We start from the raw sequence: 22299 nt of genomic DNA on the forward strand, positions 1-22299 counted from the left end.
ATAACAGCAGAAGTGATGCTCCATCTCCCAACCTCTGCATGTGAGGCCAAATTGAGTATGCCACCTTTGAACTCTAGTTCCTCTTTCTACCTCGAGCTGCCTCCAGCACCGTACTTCCCATCCTGCCAGAGGAGTACTTCAGAAATTGTGAAGGCAGCTCATGCTAATGGCTCACTCTGAGAGGTCACGCTCACCTATCAAACCCATGCCATATGGGGCTGCTGAAAGATTAAAAAAGAGAGACAAACAAGAGGATTATTAAAAATTTAACTATATACCATATTTATTATCAATCCACAGGATAATCTGATTGCTACATGAGCTCATAAAAGCTATTTCACCTTTACAAAATTAAAAAAAAAATGTGCCACAAGGATGTAATAACTGCGGATAACCAAGGATTGAATCTTAAAATTATAAATTTGCTGTAGAAAAGATTAAAAAAAATTATATTCACTTTAGAATTTTACTTTGAATAAAATATTCCCCTGTATAAAAAATAAAAAAGCTTGCTCTGGTTAGAATTAGAGTATTTTTCTTCTTCTTTTTTCTTAAATCTGGGAATTTGCATAATATCTCTGTAATAGGTTTCTTTTTTTTTCCCTATTGTACCACGCGGCATTCAAGCATAGCAGATTAGAAACAAACATGAGAAAAGCAGTCTTAAAATGTATGAAATCCATATGGAAGTTTTAACTTCCTTTCTTTTCCTCTATTCTTTAAAGACACTTTAGAGTCTTTAGACAGTAGAGTCCAAAGACACTTTAGAGCAAGAATAGCCTTGGAAAAGAATACAGGTGGGGAGGGACCTTCAATGTGCCATTAAGTAGAGCAAGGTAATAAAAGGCCTTTCGTAAGTGCTTTCTTAATAAGGTGCAGAAGCAGACTGCAACGTTGCTAGTACTGCACTATGTACAATATTCACAATAGATTTCTCTTTATTTAAAAATATTCCAGCTAGTTCACATTTTCTCTTCCATTCGGAGGCTTTCAGTTCCATCACAGCCTTGACAGCAAGAAGCACAGCAGCACCACTTCCCTTGTGGTCGGTTGGTCCTCTTATGAAACAGTGGAACCTGCGAGTGGGCCAGAGTTCTTGGGTCATCTGCCTCCACAGCAACCTTGGAGACCTGCCTGGGTTCAGGTGTACTTACTGGTGACAGGAGTCCTGAGTTAAAACCACTCCGCCGCCGGAGTCGGACACAGCAACGTTTCATATTGCCAAGGTTTTACCTTAGATTTGTCTCGTGTGCGTCAAGGGATGAACCTCTCCTAGAGAAATGTAAAATACAAAACCAAACAAAACAAAGCTAAAAAACCACACTGTCAAAGGCTTAGCAGCTCTTGACTCTCGACTGGGTGATGTCTGATGTTTTCTTGATGACACTGGCCCGTGTCTCGCGGTCTGGCCGGCTGCTGCTCGTGGAGGCTGTGGACACTACTTGTGGCAGAGGGATGTCCGGGAAAGGGGGCCAGGAGCTGTTGTAAGGCAGTGGGCAGCTTTCTTCTTTGATGGTGACTTGGAGGTCAGGCTTGTTGGCTACAAAAGTTGCCATGCTGGGAAGCATATGAGAAGTGTTCCTCATTCCCAGATTGCTGAGATACTGTTTGCCTTCAATGTTTTTCTTCTGCCAGTGAACTCGTCCCTAGAAAAGAGGGGGGGACAAAGGAGGCAAGGCTCTATGAGTGAATGTGACTGCAAAGTGCTTTGACTAACAAAATGAAGGCAGAAACATCCACAAATTGCACAGGAATCACCCCATCTCTAAAAGCCCAAACCTTTAGCTGCTGACTTTGGATGCCTTTGCTCTCAGCCACTTCTCTCTTTCTGAAGCCATGTGCCTAAACCTTGGTGGCTCTCTAGTACTCAGGAGGCTCTGCCCACAATTCTGACAGAAAATAAAGGCCTTATTCCCAGTATGCTGGAGACAAAAATGGACACACAGCCAAACACTCAGAGCGCCAAATGGAAGTGTCTTCCCCAATACCAAAGAGAGCATCCTCCTCCCAACAAGGATGCACAGAGACCCGAGACCCCTCAAACAGCACCACCCAAACTGTCAACACAGGTGAGGCTGCTGGGAAAACCACTGTCACTTGATGGTGTGCCGCTCATCAGAGGGAGGAGGTTCACCAAGGAAAGATGGCATCCAGTCCTTTCCCCATCACCCATGCCACAATGGCATGTTCTGTCAGAGGAGGTCTGGGGAGTTGTCGCTGGCAGCCCACGTACAGGCTCCACCCTAACCAAGGCACAAGAGACAAAACCAAGAGGGTCAGCTGTGCCGTGATACAGCAGCACAACCTGCAGTCCTCCAAGGAGGACTCAGAGGGCTTTCTGGAGGGCACAGCAGCAGAGGGATTTGCAAGAGGCCTTCTGCAAAAATGCAGCTGGAGTGTAGGGCATCTAAGTGCTCCCAGAGAGCTTCCCCTGGCCTCTTAAGTACTCATGGAGACTGGTAGGTCTGGTCACTTGATGGCAACCCCAAAAGAAAAGGCGGGTGCTGGTTTTGCATAGGTACAGCTCAGGAAACAGTTAGGAGGTGGGTATTTTCTCCACGGATTCATTTCACCCAGCAATACCCAGCTGACTGGCCAGGAAAGCTTTTTGCCTCACCTACCTCAAACATTCAAGTTGCATTTCTATCATATGTGTAAGCATTTCCTTCAATTGTATGAGTTCAGGTGCCACTTAAGGAAAACAAAGTGAGCATGCTTTCAGCCAAGATAAAATACTCACTACCCAGCAATGTCAATGCATCACATTAACAACCCAGCTGGTACTGCTGATGTCTCTCCAGGACATTTTATTCTAATTAATCTACTTGTAGTTTGAACAGACGAGGAGAAAAGAACTTACAGAAATATCTATCCTGCAACAATCATCCAAATGTCTGTCTCCCTTGAACCTTCCTGGTTTGTTTTTCTTCCCCAGCTATTACTAAAAGGAATATTCCACTGGTAGACAGAGTAGCAAATGGAGACTGGAGAAGAATACCTCAGACATTGTTCTTGAGACCTTGATCCAAAGTGCTAAAAATCCAGAAAACACTTACCTCTGCATTTTCTTCATCGCTTGGAACACTGTCGGTCGTTTCACTTTCTGGCAAACAAAACAGAAACAAAAATGAAACTCAAGCTATCCTATCTAAAGTAGCAAAATCCCGTTCAAGAGGCCTGATCGACTTCCAACAAATGGAAGCAGAGTCCAGACAAACAACCAGAAAACAGAGACACATGGACCCCTGCCACAGCAATAGCATTCCAAGGGCTAGATAACACAGCCACATTGAACAGCCAGGGTAAATGCACAAGGTTATCACAGGGAACACAGCTATACCCCGGAGAACACAGCAACAAAGAGGAAAGAAGTACATTTTGCTTTCTGGACAGAGGAAAGAGCCTCTCGCAAGTAGGGGATGACCCCTCTCCCTCACCCTCTCTTGGCAGCTCCAGGCCTGGCAAAGAGCAAAGTTCTGTCCAAATGCTTATTACTTTTATCTCCCTGCAAAATGAGCAATGACTCCACCTCAGAGCAGATAAGTGTGTTTTGCTTCATGAACTGTTATCTCAGCCTCCTGCCTCAAGGGCTTGTTGTCACTTCTGGCGTAACAGTAGTTGTTATACTTTGCTCTCCTTTTGCTTTTGCCACCCTTGCCTAGCTCCCCCCAGCTTATTTCTTAACCTTTTACCCACTGCTCAAGCAAACAGAAATGCTGTTATCTCCAGCCTCATCACCTTCCCCCACCGCACAAGGACTCCCTCACCCTCATCACTTCAGCCAGAGTACAAACACAGGGGTGCAGGTCCAGCACAGCTCTCCAGGCTACCAATAGCATTTGGAAGGGGTCTTTCCCCACCCCACCCCCGGGGCTGAGCAGATAGGGCTCATCCATGCCCTGAGCCAATGGGAACACAGAAATTACACGATTGGAGGAATATTGAGTTACAGTAGCAGGCAAGGGAGCTCTCAAGTCACAGTTTCCCCTCTCTGCTTCGTGTTGTGCATTTTAACCCACACGGATTGCTTTGTACAGCCCTTCCACCCCTGCGACCTGGAGCTACGATCCTGCCTGCCCAGAGAGCGGCCTCGTGCTCGGCACTGGACACAACATTAGTGCCAAAGGTGCACGGACTGTGCCGCCCGGTCGTACCCCTGTGCGTCTTCAGAGACTGGCAGCACCTTGCCCTTCTCCTGAGGCTTGGCTAAGCATTAGGTTTAGGCAGAGGCTGTAAACCCATAGTCTGACCAGCTCTTTTACACTCCAGGACCTAAACTACCCAGTCCTTCTGAAGCAAGGAATCAGACAGCTCAGCTGCTTCAGACTACGACCCCCAGAGCCAGCGCCACCCTACGCCCATCTCCACTCCTGAGCAGCCTCAGACAGGACACCCAGCTGAGGCCCTGTGGAGTTACCACTCTGCATGGCTTCTCACCCACCGGCCCAGGCAGAGAGGGGTGTGCCAGTGTGATTAGGTGGGCTAATCAAGCCATCCTGGGGAGGGGGGAGGCACAAATTTATCTGTGCAAAGGAGAAACGGCCCTGCAGATAGAATCAATAGCAGAAATTCACACAGAGACAAGAAACAGATATTCCTTGACATGAAGAAACATGTGGCAACAAAAAAAGAGTGATGCAGCCGAAAAGGAATCCATCCTTGGTGTTTATACATAACAAAATGCTGAGCAAGCAATAGCACTATAGTTAGCAAGGCCAGGGAAACTAGCCACTCGGGCATGGAAACTTAGAGAGGTTATTCCAATCAAGAAGGTTATTTCAATCAGTGTCTAACATAAGAGGAGACTGGCAACACTGCTGGTACTAAAAAAAATTGATTTCATAGATGTCAATGGAAATATGAGAAAACTCACAAAGGCCACTCATATCATTTGCCTGAATAACCTCAGAAAGGAACTGGAGGTGTTTTTGAAATAAAAGAGATTTTTGTAGGACAGCTGATACCTCAGATTACTTTTTTGTTGTTGTTGTTTGAGAAGAGCTAAACTAACTGTCCCTGCACAGCTCTTATGGGCATACTCCTTCCCACCATTCAGTGGTAGTACCTCACAGAGCAGGCAGCTCTTCCCAGCAAAAACATGAGCAAAGGCCAGGGCTTTTGTGGTTCTACTGTACAGGTTTGTGTAGAGAAAGGCAAAACCAGAAACAGTCACAAGAGTGTCCTACAAGTTTCAGGGTTCTAACAAACCACAGGCTTCTGTCCTCACTCCTGCCTCACGAGCAAATGCGTGGTTTTAAAAAAGAGGTTCAGAGAATAATTCAGGCTGGAAGGGACCTCAAGAGGTCTATAGTCCAGCCTCTTGCTCAAAGCAAGGCCAGCTACAGGACTGGATCAGGTTGTTCGGGACCTTATCCCGTCAGGTCTTGAAAACCTCGGAGGATGGAGGCTGCACAATCTTTCTTGGCATCCTGCTCCATTGCCTGGCTGTCCTTGTGGTGGAAAAGGTGGTGCTTTTCTTACATCTAGCTGGACCAAGTTCTCGTTTCAATTTATGCCTGCTGTTTCTCATCCTCCCAGCACAAACCACTGTGAAGAGTCTGGCTCTGCCTTCCTAATAACAAACCTGCAGGTAGAGGCAGGCTTCTATGAGGTCCTCAAAACCATTTCTTCTCCAGGCTGAACAAGCACTAGTCCCTCAGTATCTCCTCAAAGAGTGAGTACTCCAGTCCTTGTTTATTCTGGTATCCCTCACCTGCACTTGGTCCCATTTGTTTGTATCTTTCTTGGACCAGGGGGCTCAAAACTGGACCTAGTACTCCAGAAGCAGTGTAACTAGCACTGAATAGAGGGGGATAATCAATCCCCTAGATCTGCTGGCCATGCTCCTGAAAGCTGGTGGCTTTCTCTGTGGGCATAGTTCTCTGCTGTCTCACATTCAGCTCACTGCCCACACGCCTTTCTGCAGAGCTGCTCCCTATGCCATCAGCCCCAGACTCTATCCCTGCAAAGAGCTCCTCCTTCCCAGGCACAGCACTTGGCATCTGTCCTCACTGAATTTCATAAGGTTTCTGCTGGGCCATTCCTACAGTATCTCCAGGCCTCTCTGGATGGTTGCCCTACCCTCAAGTACATTGACTGGTTTCCCTATTTGGTGTCACCTGTAAACTTTGCAAGGATGTACCCCAATACCTCTTCTGCTCATTGATGTATTAAACAGGACTTGTCCCTGGACAGAACCTTGCAGTACTCCACTTCTTACTGGCCTCTAGCTAAAGTAACCAGAACCAACAAGAGATGCCTCAAGATATAGTCAAAACCATATCAGTGGCATGAAATTGTCATCTGAGCTATGGGCTACCAGGCCCTGGTATAAGTTAGGACAGCTGAAGGCCACCAGGATACTAAGACAACATAAGGGGACAGCAGAAATACATCAGTCATGCTTCCTTTTCCTCATGCAGGCTTTTTGCATTGACTTTAGGGAAGGTAGCTCTTGACTTTGTCATGTCACAGTCCCAGGCCAAGCAACCACCATGACCTCCAGACAAAGACAGTGACTTTTGCTTGCATTCCAAGAACTTAGATCCTGTAGCTGAGGTTGAAAGAATTCATCATCGTCCTGTCCACATAGATAGGAAAAGTTTTGCAAGCAGCATTTGGAAAGAGGACAAAAGTTTCACAGGCCTCACCTCCCCACTGCTAATAAGTTAAAGCGCCCTCATCCCCCTGCCTTACGCTCTGCAAAGCCCTTCTAAATGCTTTGGCCATTACAGACTAAACACACTGAGAAGCATAATCGTTTATCAACATGTGCAAGACTAACATTGGAGGCTATTCAAAAGACCACCATGCTATTCACTCAGTCCCAAAGATAAAAATTACTAAATATATAATTTATAAAAATGTGTCTGGAAGTAATTTCAACCTAATGAGTCAAAGGTAAAACCATCTGTAAAATAATAAATTGCATGGGGAACAATCAATACTTCAGTTTGCCTAAAAAGATGTGTTTCTACCCAGTCTCCTGAGACTTAAAAAGTGAAGGACATGTTGGATCTGAAACTTCTACTTTCAAACATGGCTTTGCCCTCCTTCCTACAGAAATGAGGCTTACAGGAGTGCAGGGACTCGATATAGCACATCCACACGTGAATTTGCATCTGTCCTCTGCTAACAACTTCTGAACACACTGTCAGACTTGGATAAGGGATAAACGAGTGCCAAAGACTCTTAACTTCCTACCAGTTTTATGAAAATAAGAGGCCAGAGCATAAAAGAGAAACCATTAGCACTCTGACTTGGGAGAAACCTTGTTATCTCACCCCTTCTTAGGTATCAGAGAATCCAGATGGGAGACAGACGTTGGGAGACAGATGTCCAAAGCTCTGCTGCTTGCAGGAGCACTTGTCACCAGGTGCTACGTGGCTGTTCTCCTCTGCAGACTATTCGTACCAAGACAGATCCACCAGGGATCCCCAGGGGCCCTCAGCTCCACGCCTGCACTATATACCACCAGTGCAGCCCTTGGCACCCTGTGCCCACTGTGCTAGCCACTGAGGAAACACAGCAGAGAGGACAAGAGGACCCTTAATCTGTAGTAAGTCAGGGGGCAAGAGGGACACACTGTATTTGCAGCATATCATTTGTACCACTGAAAACGCCCCTCTAATAAAAGATGAAGAGACCTCTCTGCATTACATCTTTTTCCATCAGTCACAGGCTAAAATCTGCAGCTTCCATTTCCAGCCCTAGATCTGCTGAGTTGTTTCCCAAGGTGAAATGAGACTGTGAGGCTTTGACTATCATTAAAAATGCAGAAGACAGCTGAAGAAACATTTCTGTACATTTGCCAGCTACCCTGGAAAAAGCCCCCTTTCCCCCAGTGTCTTCCAAACATTTCCAAAAACAGAGTGTAAAGAAAGGCCAGGATACTTACCTGCATAGGACGAGACAGGGGAGATCTGTAGGGGGTACAGCTGGCTCATGCTGAGGGGCTGTTCATCGCTTTCTGTTGTCACCTCCACTACCTGGCAAACATCAGGAGGATTGGCAACTATCACCTGCTCCTCGCTGCTGCCATCAAGGTGTGGCTGTCCTACAACTTGGGGTCAGAAATAAAATACTGATTACTCATAACACCTTGACTCCCATGGAACTCTAAGAGCCTGTCCATGAGGCCTGCCTGATATTTGAGTGAGTCTTCAATACCATTTCAGCACTTTCCTCCATGCCCACCACCTGCTTTCAATGGGCCTTCTAAAGGAAACCTGGGTGATTTATTTCAGACACATTTTTCCCCCCACTTATGACAACTGAAAATGCCTAACTCTCTCCTGGCTCTCACACATAACATCCTTGAGCCCTCCCTGACACACCAGCTGTCCAGAGGCTTTCCCAAGGAAGACCATAGCCATACTCCTCCTCCAGCAAGAAACATGGTCCCACCAGGACACAGAGATGACAGCAATCTCTCCTAACCTGGGAAAGTATCCTTGCCCAGAAAGCTGCCAACATCCCCTGGCCTCTGGATGCTCTCATGCAAATTATGCACCAGAAGACCAGAACTAGCATGCAAAAGAACAGCCACATGGTCATGTAAAACATGGTGGGACTCTTGATTTATACATGACGTGAATCTGTGAAAAACTCCTCCTCCAGATAAATGCTCACTCTTAGTGACACTTGCAATGCCATTGGTGGTATGTAGAAAACCACAGTCGTACCTGTAGTCTGTAATCCCCAAGGTCTGTGACAGGATGCTACAGTCTGACTAGTTATTAACAGAGGGGTTTCCTATTCCCCCAGCTATGTGATATTTAACATCCAATGTCCTGAAATGCTTTGCAGACACTAGCTGTACTACACAACACTCTTTTGAAACAGGGGAATAAACGGAGGTACCAAGTTACTGAGCAAAGCAAAAGTATGGCGAAAGCCAGAATCTCAGTTCTCTGAAGCTGCTTGAGACAATCTCCTCTGTCTTGTACAACTCCCCTGTCAATCCCAGCAGTATGAACACATGACAACTGCATTAATTCAGCACTGAGCTGAAAGCCACTAGCAGGGATAGAGCTACAAAGAAGAAGGGTAACCTGAATCCACAGTTGTCCAAGAGAAAGGGAAGGACTATAGATATTCTTTTACTGGAACATAAACCTTCAAAAGAAAATCTTCATACAGACAAATTCTGTACAAACAGGGTGCTGTGTTGTTAGGAATTCAGACAGTGCTTTTTTTCCTAGACTCATGATGGGAAAATCATGTAGGCAATGAAGCCTCAAGTGGATCTTGAAATTCTTCTGTTAAAGTCATCTAAGTATTCTAATTATTCGTTTCAAAAAAGACAAAAGTTAGCATCTATTCCTGACTGAACTAACATAAATATACATGAATGCACATGTAAATACAAACAATTCATTCTTCCCTTCTATCTTTAGACAAGGCTAGAACACGACTTTTTGTAAAAGTGACAGGTCTTCTCCCAGGGAGAAGCTGCCAATATCATTTTGCTTTGTGAAGTGCCAGGTAATCACTGGAAAACCCCTCAAACCTGGATGTGTATTTTATTAAATAACTCCAGCATAAAGAAAATTACATACATCGTGGGTAGTCTTTTTAAAGTTGCATCACTACAATTGCTAGGATTTTGTTCCAGGTATTTCATTTCCATTGTGTTTCACCCTTCCTTGTTCTGAAACAATCAGCTTTTTTTTGAGTGGGGTGCGGTGGGCAAGAGCACACACACGGAGTTTTTATCTGAGAGAAACCAACATTGTGCAACCCTGCCAGGGTCTGAGCAGGCCATCTGCACTGTTTTATCTTTCTCCTCAATACCAGACAAATTCTTACCCACCCCAAGAGATAATTTACACAGCAAAAATGACGGCTTGCTTGGGCAATATGCCACAACTTTCCTGTGAGCTCCACACATGTCAGAAACACCACAGGTGTTGTTTGTCTTTCCTCCCCCCAAGCTGACTTCCCTTTCTGCAGAACAGATCTATTTTACCCTTTTCCCCATTTACATCAAAAACCTGCTAAATAAGGACTTCTCTCTCTGGTCTGGACAAGCAGCACACTTCCCAAGCCATTCCTTAAACAACACTGGATGGCAGTTTACCCACCCAAGCCTTGCTGGCCTACGCGAAAATGGATTCCGTGACTCCAGAGAAAAACAAAAGCCCATTAGGTGCAAATTCAGTTCTGTTCCTCCAAAGCTCTTGCTTGGTTTCCACAACAGACCTTTGACTGTTCTTAGATGTTGATGCCACTACCGGTCCTGTCCTGTAAATTACTGAGATCTTCCAATGTGCAACATGCTTTCATCTCATCATAGAATCAAACAGGAGTTCAGGATACACTGTACTGTAGAAAACTCTGTGTGCAGCAAAATTACTCTTGCTGATGTTAGTGGATTTTGGGGAACACTGGGACTGCTGTTAATTGATCTCTGACTGACTTGAAAACTGGAAAATAAAGCAGAAGTGTATCAAGTTTCTTCCCTGGGACTGCATATTGGCTGTGGGGTGTTCCAGAATTTTTTATGAGTCAGTCAGTAAGTAGGAAGCGTTAGCAGGACTACAGTGCTATTCCTTCAAGTTATAAACCCCTCTAACAGGAGGAACAACAATGTTCTAACACTCTTGCAAAGCAACAGCTGATTAAACGAACTGCCATAAAGAGAGGAAAACTACTCACAAACTCCTTGGCCACAGAAGTACTTGTGGGGAATGATTATGCAAAGCCCTGCGACCTAAGAAATGGGTATCAAAAATAGTCACTGCACATGATTTCTGCCATCACTCCAAGCAGAAGACTAACATATCTTTCAAACACTTTCATCATATGTAGAAGTGGAATTCTAGACAAAATGGTATATGGGTCACATTTCTAGGAGCCCTCACTGCAGTGACAACCTCAGCCAAAAAAGAGCTGTCAAAAAACAGCCCAATTATTGTACCAAGAACCAACTATTCCCATGTTGAGATGACAGCTAATTCCTAATGTACCAGTTTCTAAATGCAGCCTTTGCTGATCCTCGTTGTTAGCTCAGTGATGTTAAGAACTAACTCTGCTACTGAGGTGTCAGTAAAAAGAGAGATGAGCCTCCATTTTGTTTGCAGGTTTAAATGCTCAAATAAAACACTATCCTATGCAAACCTCTACTTTGAGCAATGGGAAACCATCTGACTGCAGATTAACTCCCATGTGACAGTGGCTACAGCCTCCTCATAGCTGAGGACTACCTGTGGAGTTAAATTCATGTCAGGAAAAGCCACCCAAGCATGTCTGTAAGTGTTTTCTTCAGAGGAAGCACCACAGTGCTGCCTGCTGTCTCTGCAAGGTGATGGGGCTGACATGCAACCAGGACCTCGTGTGGCTTGGGCTAGTGAAAAATGGGCTAACCTGATTTCAACCGTGGCATTCTCCAAAGTGCAAAATGCTGATGGAAAGCTGAGTTTGGCAGAGTCAAAAGGGGTTCTGAAGTCACCTGTATGCTTAGCATATACAAAAACCCACAGCAGTACTTACCTACAAAGTTCACTGTACTGTCAACTTCATTTTTTATAGTGGAGGACAGGAAATAGTCAGAAGTGACATCACTTAGACCATTAATCCCAAAAGATGATTCAACTGGCTCTTGCTAGAATGAAAACAGTACAGTTGGGTCAGGTTTGATTTATTTTAGGAGCTTGGACTCAGTTCATCTCTTTGTTCTGAAGCAGTAATAAATCGTATTGCTTCTCCCTGCCATACACTCCCTGCTCTCTGCTAGATGCAATCTTAGAATGAATATTTTGGTTCTCAGAGAAGCCAGAGAGTACTTAATTTCCAAATCTTCTGCTTTGAAATTACAGCTATTTTTAATTTTCAGATTTAGAGTAAGCCTTCAGAGAGCAAGAAATTAGTGTGCTATTTACTACAAGAGATTAACATTTGGAACAAACAAGGAAGAAACATTGCTTTAAAACGGTGCTCTATTTAATATTCATCCTCATTTCCTTCCAAACACACTGTATCTCTTAGCACTCTCTGAAAGGAAGCCTTAACTTCTGTACAGCAATTACTAAATTCTAGACTTAATTTTCCTCTGTAGCAAGCCTGAAAGCAAACCAAACTGTTTACACTAAATATAGCCTTTTAGATCACATCATAAACATTACCACAGGGCAATAACATTGGGAAAACACCACCTGTTCCACACAGACTGAGCTTCCCACAAGCTGCATCTCTGTAGGTTTGGTACACTCAAGTGGGAATCTTTAGATTAATCTCCCCTCAGAGCAGACACCAAAAAGTTTAATTCCATAAACTCAGAATTTCTTTAAAAAGCTATGAACACATTTAAAGGATTACCTACAGGTTCAGCTTCCACACTGGTATTGGCTTTATGGAGTTATCAGTTACAAAATCTAACTTTTCTAGTCTTCTGCTCTTACTGTGACCTGGCCATGACAGCCCTGTGAGGGATGTTCTACCTTGCTGCTGACCCAGAGACACCTGCAGAGGGGTGCAGAGTTGTATCTAGTGCCATGCCATGCTCATTTTCACTGCTCTAAAGCCTTTCAGCAAGAGCAGGACAAAGGTGAGCCTCAACACTTGTGGTGCCAGCCTTTCAGATTATTAACTGTGTGAACTGTTACCACGGGGACAGAAAACCAGGGACAGTGTGTCAGGTCCTTCCTGGATGCCACCTGCTGCAATTGTGATCCATTCAAAAGAGCTGCCACTCTGGCACAGGTCTGCACTTTCACAGCCATTAAGTGAGGCAAACATGCACCCTGTTCCAAGGCCCCTCTGCACATCAGAAGGGTGTACAGTTAGTGTGAATGGCAACTCGGTCTTTGACGAGCTGCACTGGTCATGTTGATCCACAGGTCAAAGACCTGCAGAGACAAAATTAGCTGCTCTTGAGTCACTGAGGATCACAACTGCAGAAACAGGTTAGGTTTGCACACTGGAGACCTGAGCCCCTGGTGTTTTGTAATGTCCCAGCAAGCTCACCAGCCCCCATGGAACGCTGCCCATGCAGCACCTTGTGCAGCTTTACTGAGGCTTGGTTACAGACAATTTTATTCAGTAGCCACTTTTGAGCTGCAGAAACAAATACGCACCTTGGAATTCAGATGACAGAATCCAAAGGAACTTGGACACTGGCACAGTTGGTGCTAAGTCACCTAAATTTTCAGTGGCCAGACATCTAGCCTAAGCTAAATACATGGGGGCAAGTGTCACTTAAAATTTTAAAAAATAATAGTTTAAAAAACATCTCAATGGGGAGCTGCCCGCATAGTCAAAAGAATCTATGACAAAGTAGAAATTAAGCCCCAGGCAGGCAGTTCAGTCTAGGAGAGAGTCTGTTTTTATCTGGACTACTCAGACACTTAGGGCTTCTTCCCATTGCTGAGAATTCATTTTCTAATGGGGTTTAGGCACCGTTTGCCCAAAAGGCCGGTGGTAGGAGACATATCTGCAAGGTGGGAGACCTGCTCAAAGCCCCCCTTGCCTGACATGGAGCAGGGATTTGGTAAAGGGCAGTCTCTCACATCTACAGGGACAAGCAGTGAGTGCCCTGAGCACCCTGCTCAAGCTCAGCCAGGTCTAGCAGGGCACTTCATCCCCACCAGTGGTTCCTGTGGGTGCCCAGAGGGTCTAGCAGTGGCAACAGGGGGAAGCTCAATGTGAAAGTCTTGCTATGCTGAAGTGCCTTCATAAACCTGCACTCAGATAATCAGCTTCTCTCTTGCTGGTATTACCCCACTGCAGTTACGAGGCAGACTGTGGAGCTGTCTCCCACTCACTGCCATCAGAGAAGTTTTCAGGGTGACTGCAAGGTTCAGGAATTCACATCACCCATCAAAGCAGTTATAAGCAGCTTTCACTGCTCAGAAACATGAATTTGCATTCATTCATCCACTACCCTTCTCCACTATTATAGTCTTCAAAATCTAACAGTTACTGAGTGTGGAAGGAAGATCTATTTTAAAATCCAAGCATATCTGGAGGCCAGCTTGCATACGTGTTTGTCAGAAAAAGGGGGAACAGACAGGAGCACTACCTGGCCCAAACTCAAAGCCTAGAAGAGCTATGTGGCCATACCACAGTTGGTGGCTGGTGAGCTGCATGCTTGCTGGTATTTTTATGTGTTGGAGGCACAGCCAGCAGCTCGCTGCTCCTGTGTCACCTGGCTTAACTCTTCTGTGCAGCTCAGGGCAACCAAGCTTCAGCAAAGTGCTCCCAAAAGCTGCGAGCATTGCCCCACCAGCACCTACCCCCAGGCAAAATGCCACGTGTATCAACCTGCCATGCACCATTGGGCCTCCCTCAGCAACAACTGCTCGTGAGATTAATCTTAATGAAGAGGATGAGATTGTTCAAGCACCTCTCCTGCTTTACAGGCATTTAAAATTTTGACTGAAAGAAAGATTACAAAGAAGGAGAACAGCAAAGTGCTGCTGCCAGCTTTGGCAGGCATCACATGCTCTGCTATGATCAAAGTCTACTGGTTCCCCCTGAACACAGGTTACTGTCAAAGCCATGTTATAGCAGATACATGGCCGAGTAATCCAGATAGGATGGTTAAAAAGTGATTCCTTTAAGACAATTTAAAAATCACAGTATTCTGACACGCAACTCCACAAGTCACAACTGCCAAGACAGCATCTGCCTTCCAAACTTGAATTCAGTGGAGGAGTTTTCCCTGGCCTCTGACTTCACTTGGCCCAGAGCATCTTCTGGCCAGCGGGTGCAGAACTTGTGCCCAGGCATGGGTGGCAAAGCCCTTCACAAGTGAGCAGCAGGGGACCGAGCTGCCTCTCTGCTGCAGACATGGCTGCCATGTGCAACCCAAGAACACAAACTTATCTGAAGGGTGAAGATCTGAAACCTCTGAGCTTTGTTTTTTGAATAAAACCTGCAGGTGGACCATATCCTGGCAGTATGTAACACTGAGCACCCGGCAGAGGCAGGCAGCAGGAACGCGACAGCTGGGAAACACCATGCTCCGTAGGGAAAGCTGACATCTGCCTGGGCCCGTGCCCTGAACAAGTAGAGACCTCAAGCAGTGACCGAAGAGCTTTACAGTTGAGGTCTCTACCTGACAGAACACAAGCAGAAGGTGTAGCTTTGACAGAACCCTTCCCCTTGCCTGGACGACAGTTAATTTCCAATGCTTTACGCACAGGCGTTAGTTGCTCCAGAAGGTACCTCTGCTGTTCGGAAGCATTCCTTCCACAATTACTGCATTTCTACTTACACAAACAAAAGGCAAACGTGTTGCCAAAGCTGCCAGTTTTCCAACCTCCAGGCACTGTAACACAAGGGCTCTGTCAGCTGATGATGTCAGCCGTGACTCTAACAGCCTCCACGTTTTTTAAAAAAAAACCCAAATATCCCATGTAACTCTAGCTACTTAACCAAACCACAAGCATGAGAGATTTGCAAATATCCACCACAATATACTATTGGAGCTATTAAAAAAATTTGCAACCAATTGTTTTCACAAGCTCTCACACTATTAAACAGTCACTTCCTACCTTAATTTGTTTGAATTTGTCATCCTTCTCGGACTTTGTTTTTTTCCCTGCAACAACAAAAGGAAGATTTCTTAAAAGTCCTGTGTGCCAAGAGTTACCCTTCACACATACAGTGTGAAAGAAACAGCCCCAAAACATGCCTCAAAATGGCAGCACCTTCTAGGAAAGGGAGATAGATTTAAGATCACAATAAACTTCAACAAATATTTTTGTAAGTAGTTGCAACCTGAACAACTATCAAATATGAACCATAACTCGTGCAAAAGTTGTTTATGCAATCACATCAAACTTGAGAATCCTGAAACCCTCACAGCACATAATGCTCCTGAAATGTCATGTGCCTTGGCAGACCCCAGTGCTGCTCCTCCTGCTCTGACCTGACAAAAGCCTGACATGGAAGGTCAGACTGGCTGCTGCAAGCTCAGCTCTACTCCACTGTTTGCACAGACGCGTCCCAGGAATTTCTCCCATCTCTACTACAAGCTAGCACTGAGAATTAGAAAAGTTTGCAGCCAGTTTCTTTTTTTCTCACTCACACATTAATTTAGCCACGCATCACGTAGCAAGGGCATGTGAGAATATATAAAGGGCCCAAAATACCTCTGAGTTTAACAGTTACTGGACTGGCTGCAGAATCCTCTCCTGCTACAGCCCCCATCTCCAGAATCTCAGCTTTCATGATGAACTTTTCTAGTTCTTAGAGCTATGAAAGGAATGTACCACAATGGGACAGGTCACCCTTCACGGAAATGTGCCTGAACCTACAAAATACACCACTGAGAAGAGACTGGAAACAATTTCAAAGCAGATGTGCTACTTTTTGCAGATTTATGTCCCTTTCACAGTAAGATTCTTCCCCAAAAAACGCCAGAGTTCATAATTTCCAGTCACACTAACCTGAAACTGAAGATGTGCCGTTCACTTCTCGATTTACGAAAATAGTAGACTGAGCTACAGGTGAATTGAACTGGATTTTGGAGGAACATTGTACATTTGGTTTGCAGGTTATCTTTTTGTCCAAAACTCCTAGACACCAGAGGACTAAGGAAGCCATTGTTCTGCTCCATAAACCAGTAATGAAGCCATAAGGAAGCCAATGAGCCATAAAGAAGCCAATGTTTCTACTCCATAAGAAACCAAATACTTATGAAATTGACTTGGTGGTTAGGTACTCTCCCAGCAGGTGGGAGATCTCATCCCTAAATTTGGGGATCCAAACATAGTTTTCCATTTCACCATTATCATGCTGTGGTGGCTGGTTTTTCATGGCCTAGCATAACTATGTAACTACCAAAGTGTTTTCACAGTTTAATGCTCTGAGGCGAGAGTTGTACTGCTCCACTCAGTTCAACAGAATGCCAGTTTATTTCTGCCCTTGCTGGAAGGAAGATACCAAAATGTCTGCCACTGTATTCTGAATGAGTCTTACTGAGCTAAACACATTGATCTCTAATATCCCCCTAATCATCGTCCATGAAGGAGACCTAGGACTAGCATCTGAAGAGAACACCAACAGCTTTAACAGAACTAACACAACTTACACACATCACCAGCTTGGGGGTATCATATCTTGTTGATCCCCTCTCCAGGAGGCTTGTTCTCTTAAGTGAAGTTTTCATACAAATTTTCAAAATTCACACATTCAACTCTTAACGCATTTTTCATACATCTCTGGGGAAGATCTGGATAAAAACACCCATCCAGCTTCACAGCAGAAGTAGAACTGGCACACGTTGTGGGCCCCAAAATAACAGCCATGCCCCCAACACCATTTTCATGTTGACAAGCTCTCCCCTCTACCTTTTTTCGAAGGTCTTTCAGATAATGGCAACATCCGGTACACCCTGAAGGCATTGTTTCCTTTCTTGATACTTTTGTCCTTCACTTCTTCTATGTCAGGCAGGGAGTTCATAGCACAACGGAAGTTTGCCTTCCATGTCTTTGGATCGGGTTTATCTACTCCCGACTGGTACTTTCCTAAGCAAGAAAAGAGAGTCAGGCACAGTGGATGGGGAACTGAAAACCTAAGGTGAATTGACAACAGTGTAGGTTAACTTCCAGGTATCATCTTCTGTTCCCATGAGAAGCATTCAAGCAACAGCTGAGGTTGTGAGGAGCGTTGTCATCTCACTCCCACACACATTTCTAGAACACATGATGAACAGCTTCTGCTCAAGGAAGACCCAGGGCCCTGCAGATCAGATGTGACTCCACAACAATGTGGAAAAGCTTGCATAGCATTTACCTTTATTATGCCTGGCTCAAATCCACAGAAAGGCATAAAAAGCCTAAGGGCCCGAGTCTACAAAGTGCTGAGTGTGCTCTACCCCTGACAATTTTGAACCTAATCTTGTTAACCTTTAAATCAATTAAATTTTACTTTGTTGCTCAATGCAAATGACTTATGGTACTTCAGTAAAGCAGGAAAGTATCACAGGCCTTGAAAAAGCACTTAGCCTCCCACAAATCTATAAACTTAAATTCATTCTCTGTGTTAGTGAAAGCAAAGACAAGAAAGAAGGAAAATGTAGCTTTAGAAGTGAAAACAGTGTGAAAATCTGTCCTGCAGAAAGAGAGATCCAATACCTGTGTGAATTGCCCAGTTCCTAAATAAGGGAGCATCTTTTTCAACATCCCACCCATGTCTTGCAGCATGCATCCAAGGAATCTGAAAAATCTTCTTCTCCTAGAAGAGAAAACAAACAGGAAATGCCAACACTGATTGACTTCAGGGATCTTCTGATGATTTTAAGTCATTTATTTAAAAGTACAGTTCCAGCATCTCCGAGTGTTTTGTTTCCTTCCAACCCAGTGCTGCTGTCACCACACTCAATAGGAAAATATCCACTGGCAGAAATACAGAAAGCAGAATACAGCCCTAAGTATATGAAGTACTCAGAAGCCCCTCCGGGGCCAGCGAGCCTGGCGGCTTTCCAGGCTGACACAGGGATGAAACACGCAGCACTACGCATTTCCAGACATTCAAACCAGGGCTAGTTTTGGCAGCACAGACACTTCTAGGATTAGAAAAATTAGATATGAAACTAAACAACCATGGGACCAGAGCAAATTCAAAGGATTTAGACTTCAGCCAGTAAAATACTAGCAAATGAATGTATGACTGTATCAAGTGTAGACATCACTCCAGTGGAGATAAAAAATACAAGACCCCCATGTGAAGGGGTGGCACTGAAGACAGTTGAATGAATTTTAGTTCAGAGACTTGAGGCCAAAGAGAAGTGCATTTAAAGCAATCCAAAGGAAGGCTTTTTAAAATTTACTTTTTTAACACACAACATGTAGACAAACCGTGTCATATTTTGGGTGGTGGAAGGACAAACCAATTCCCAAAGGGATCAGAGAAACTCCTGGAAGATAGTACACTGGTGACTATTAAAGATGGTAAGTTTGGGGATGCAGCTTCAGCTCTGGGAGCCCAGTCACTTTCAGAGCTTGAACAGCATGCTTCCTGAACTCCTTCCACAGGCACTTAGCACACCAGACACTGGGCCAGATGGATTCTGGGACAGATGGGCTTTTATGTCATACAACACAGGAACTGATTCCTATATGGTGACCTACGGGGCTGCTTCAGAACCCTTCACACTTGTTTCTGCAAAGCCATACAAAAGGAATTTGTTCCAGTTGTTTTTTCTCCCCTCTTGGAGAAAATACACCTTATTTGGCTTCCCATGGAGGCATCTCGCGCTTTAAACACTGTCCACTACAGGTGTAGGTCCACTTTTCAGTTTGTGAAAAGAAAACCACTTCCAGGGCAAAATGCACCCCCCTCCTGAGGTGGTCACCTGAGCTACACCAGCTGAGCCCTAAAAGAGCCTATTTCTCTCCATTGACTGCAAACAACTCTAGACAGGCAGCTCTCATTTAAACAACTGCATTGTAGATGTCTGTGGTCAGGTGAATTGAATCGTCTGCCCTTTGCCCTTCCTCCAACAGCCACTTTTCTTCCCTGTCTGTCTGGTTAATATTTCACTGATGTCAAGGTTAGGTTTATTTCCCTTCTTTTCCATGTGATCTTTTCTGAGCCTGCGCTCTGTACTGTCCTTCAATTCGTCTACAATCTTTTCTGTCATTTACATTCACTTGTTTGTAATTTCATTCTTCCCTTCTCGCTTGGCTTCATCTTTTTTTTAATTTTGTGAAAGAACAGATTTAACACATTCTTCTTCCCTCTTCAAGCCCTCACACGCTCATTCTTCATCTATTCCCATCACTACTGTCACATGCCTTTTGCTTCCTTCCTCTTCTCCTAGTTAAATAATCCTACAGAGATGCTCTCCTCTTTCTCCAAGCTTGTCTAAAGAAAGGCTCAACCTCACTATCCTGTGGTCCACAGGACTGCTGTGGTCATCAGAGCCAGAATAAGCTACCTTGCCTTTACTCTCCCATAGACTATAATGAGCATGGAAAAAAATCATACTTCCATAAAAAGCAACTTCTATCAACAAGAACTTTAAGATCTGACCAGATTAAAAAGTCCTCTCATGCTTGGTGACAGGGAGAGGTTTGAACAAAATGCTATGGATGTTATAAAATGGATTTTGTATTCATTATGATAATCCAAAAATTCTATAGGAACTAGCAGACTGAGCAAGACTCCTGCCATAGATAGCATCCTGTCACCATCAACCGTACTCACTGTTTCAAAGAAGGTGCCAGGACACTCTCAGCAGCAGTCTAAGCATCCATTACAGTGTTTCTGTTCACTACAGAAAGATCTTCCCAATCCCAATGCCTTGAAGCATACAGACTTAGAGCAAATTATAATATAAATAGCAAAATCATAGCATCCACATGTATTATAATTTTATAATAGATACATAATTTTACATAGCTATATAGAAATTACAGATGCTCTCAACAACTATCAAATATCTAGTTTTCTCTGAAATCCCACGAGATTGCTGATCACAGCAACACATTGTGGTTGTGTGTTCTGCTCTGGTTTACCTAGATCCTTTCTATTTAAAGACTATTTTTTTATTTCACACATTGTCAATTATTTACCTATATCCTCTTTCAGTTGATGGTTCCTAATAGTGACCTTAATAGGAAAAGGCTCATTGGTGCTTTCTCTCAGACCTGGAAAACCATGTGCTGTCTGGTACAGCACTCCATCACTGGACACACGTGTGGACACAACTCTTAAGTTTCTATTAAAAAAGTAGCCTCCCCTGAAGTCAAAAGCACAGCACACAACTTTTGCAGCATAAAAGGAATTACTACCAAACTCCAGTGGGGACATCATGAGGAAAAAGGTGTCATAGTCTTAGAAATAGGCAGGGAGAGGAAAATAGTATCAAATGCTTGCAACCCTAGCACTGCAAAATGTTCCAAGCAGGTGAATGAGCACGAGATCACATACTACCTAGAAAGACATAGGACAAATTTTAAATAGTAGCATCTGTCTGGAGGGTAACACTCCAAGCATCCACCAAAGCAGCAGGTTGCCTCTCGACTTCTGTTACAGCTACTCTGAATGTTTCCACTCTAATTTCCTTTTCCAGATCCAAGAGGGACACTGACCTCTCATAATTGCCCTCCTCCTCATACCACCTCTGCCCTCTACTGAACTATGTAGCTTCCTTCACATCTCCCAGTTTTGTCTCTCTGGGAAAGTAAAGAAATTCCGTTCCTCCTTCATCCCATTCAGCAAGATAACATTTTTCACAAGGGAGGTACACCAGTATTTATTTTTTAAGCTCTACAGAGAGGCGTCTGTTCTGAAAGGGAAGACAAAGCAGGAGGCATAATGTGATCAACTGACAGTAGAGGAAGAAATCAGGTAAGTCAGCTGTACCTGATTTGTCATTTTTAACCACGAGAGGTTTAATCCCTTTCAGGGTCTGGAAAAATTCCCGAAGAACAGACGGCCAATTACAAACCCAGAATGGCAGTTGTTTCTTTAGCATTTAAATCTTATTTCCTTGAAAGCTGTGCACACACGGGTGCCATTCTCTTGCTAATCTGACCCACCTTCTTTCTGTACTGTGAACTGTCCTGTGCCAAACTCTGATTAGAATATACAAATCCCCAAATCCTACAGCCTCCAGACTCAATTCTGTGGGTACAGAATGGGCTGTGACACACATAACACTGTATCATTGATTCCATGCATGGCTTTGTTTATGGTTAGGATTTACAGTAAAAACAGAAATATTTTTGGTTTAATGACTCATTGTTGGAATGAATGTTCAAGCATTTTTAAACAGAAATGCTCAGAAGTGCAGTTAGCTTGTTGAGGACTATAAAGGCAACCCAGAATGATGTCAAAGCAGAGGGTACAAGCGGGGAATCAGTTTAATAAATGTCAAGGCAGGCCACTTAACCTGGTATCCTCATTCCAGCAAGAGCCAGAGTTTTAGAAGAAATAAAAAAAAAAAAAAAATACTTGTAGTATATTTGTAAGACAAGGCTGGGTCAATACAGAATATGCTAACTAAGGATGAAATATCCTGCCAACTCTTGCACACAAGCAGTGTATGCCAGAAGCACAAGGCAGAAACTGCTGTAACAACACGATCAGACGGCTGCAAACATTAAAAAACAAGACATGCCTTGGTAACTGCCTTTATGGGCTACTGGGCTGAACTTGCAATAATGAAGCCCTTAGCACAGTGGCAGCATCATCACACAGCAGAGAAAAGGAAGAAAGTACATTCCTGGGGTATACTGAAAGTGGCAACAGATAGCAACGTTATATTTAAGAGTAACATGCTCAAATCTGAAATAGTGTGCCCTTCTAAGTGCAGAGAAATTATTTCAAGATTGGGCAGGAATG

At 44.2% G+C, this 22299-nt stretch overlaps 1 protein-coding gene across 1 annotated transcript in view; it reads right to left on the reverse strand.

Moving 5' to 3' along the window:
• Positions 1-803: 803 nt before the first annotated feature.
• The window catches only part of IRF2 (interferon regulatory factor 2), a 24295-nt gene continuing 2799 nt past the window's right edge, over positions 804-22299 (reverse strand). Inside the window, exons 3-9 of the mRNA XM_008941245.1 lie at positions 18084-18183; positions 17298-17474; positions 15498-15544; positions 11494-11605; positions 7898-8062; positions 3057-3103; positions 804-1646 (exon numbers count right to left, since the gene is read on the reverse strand). Of these exons, the coding sequence (XP_008939493.1) occupies positions 1335-1646; positions 3057-3103; positions 7898-8062; positions 11494-11605; positions 15498-15544; positions 17298-17474; positions 18084-18183 (960 nt within the window). The 3' untranslated portion in view covers positions 804-1334. The remainder of the gene's footprint in view (positions 1647-3056; positions 3104-7897; positions 8063-11493; positions 11606-15497; positions 15545-17297; positions 17475-18083; positions 18184-22299) is intronic.

The sequence above is a fragment of the Merops nubicus genome, unplaced genomic scaffold, assembly GCF_000691845.1.
Source record: "Merops nubicus isolate BGI_N331 unplaced genomic scaffold, ASM69184v1 scaffold7805, whole genome shotgun sequence".
NCBI classification, from domain to species: Eukaryota; Metazoa; Chordata; class Aves; order Coraciiformes; family Meropidae; genus Merops; species Merops nubicus.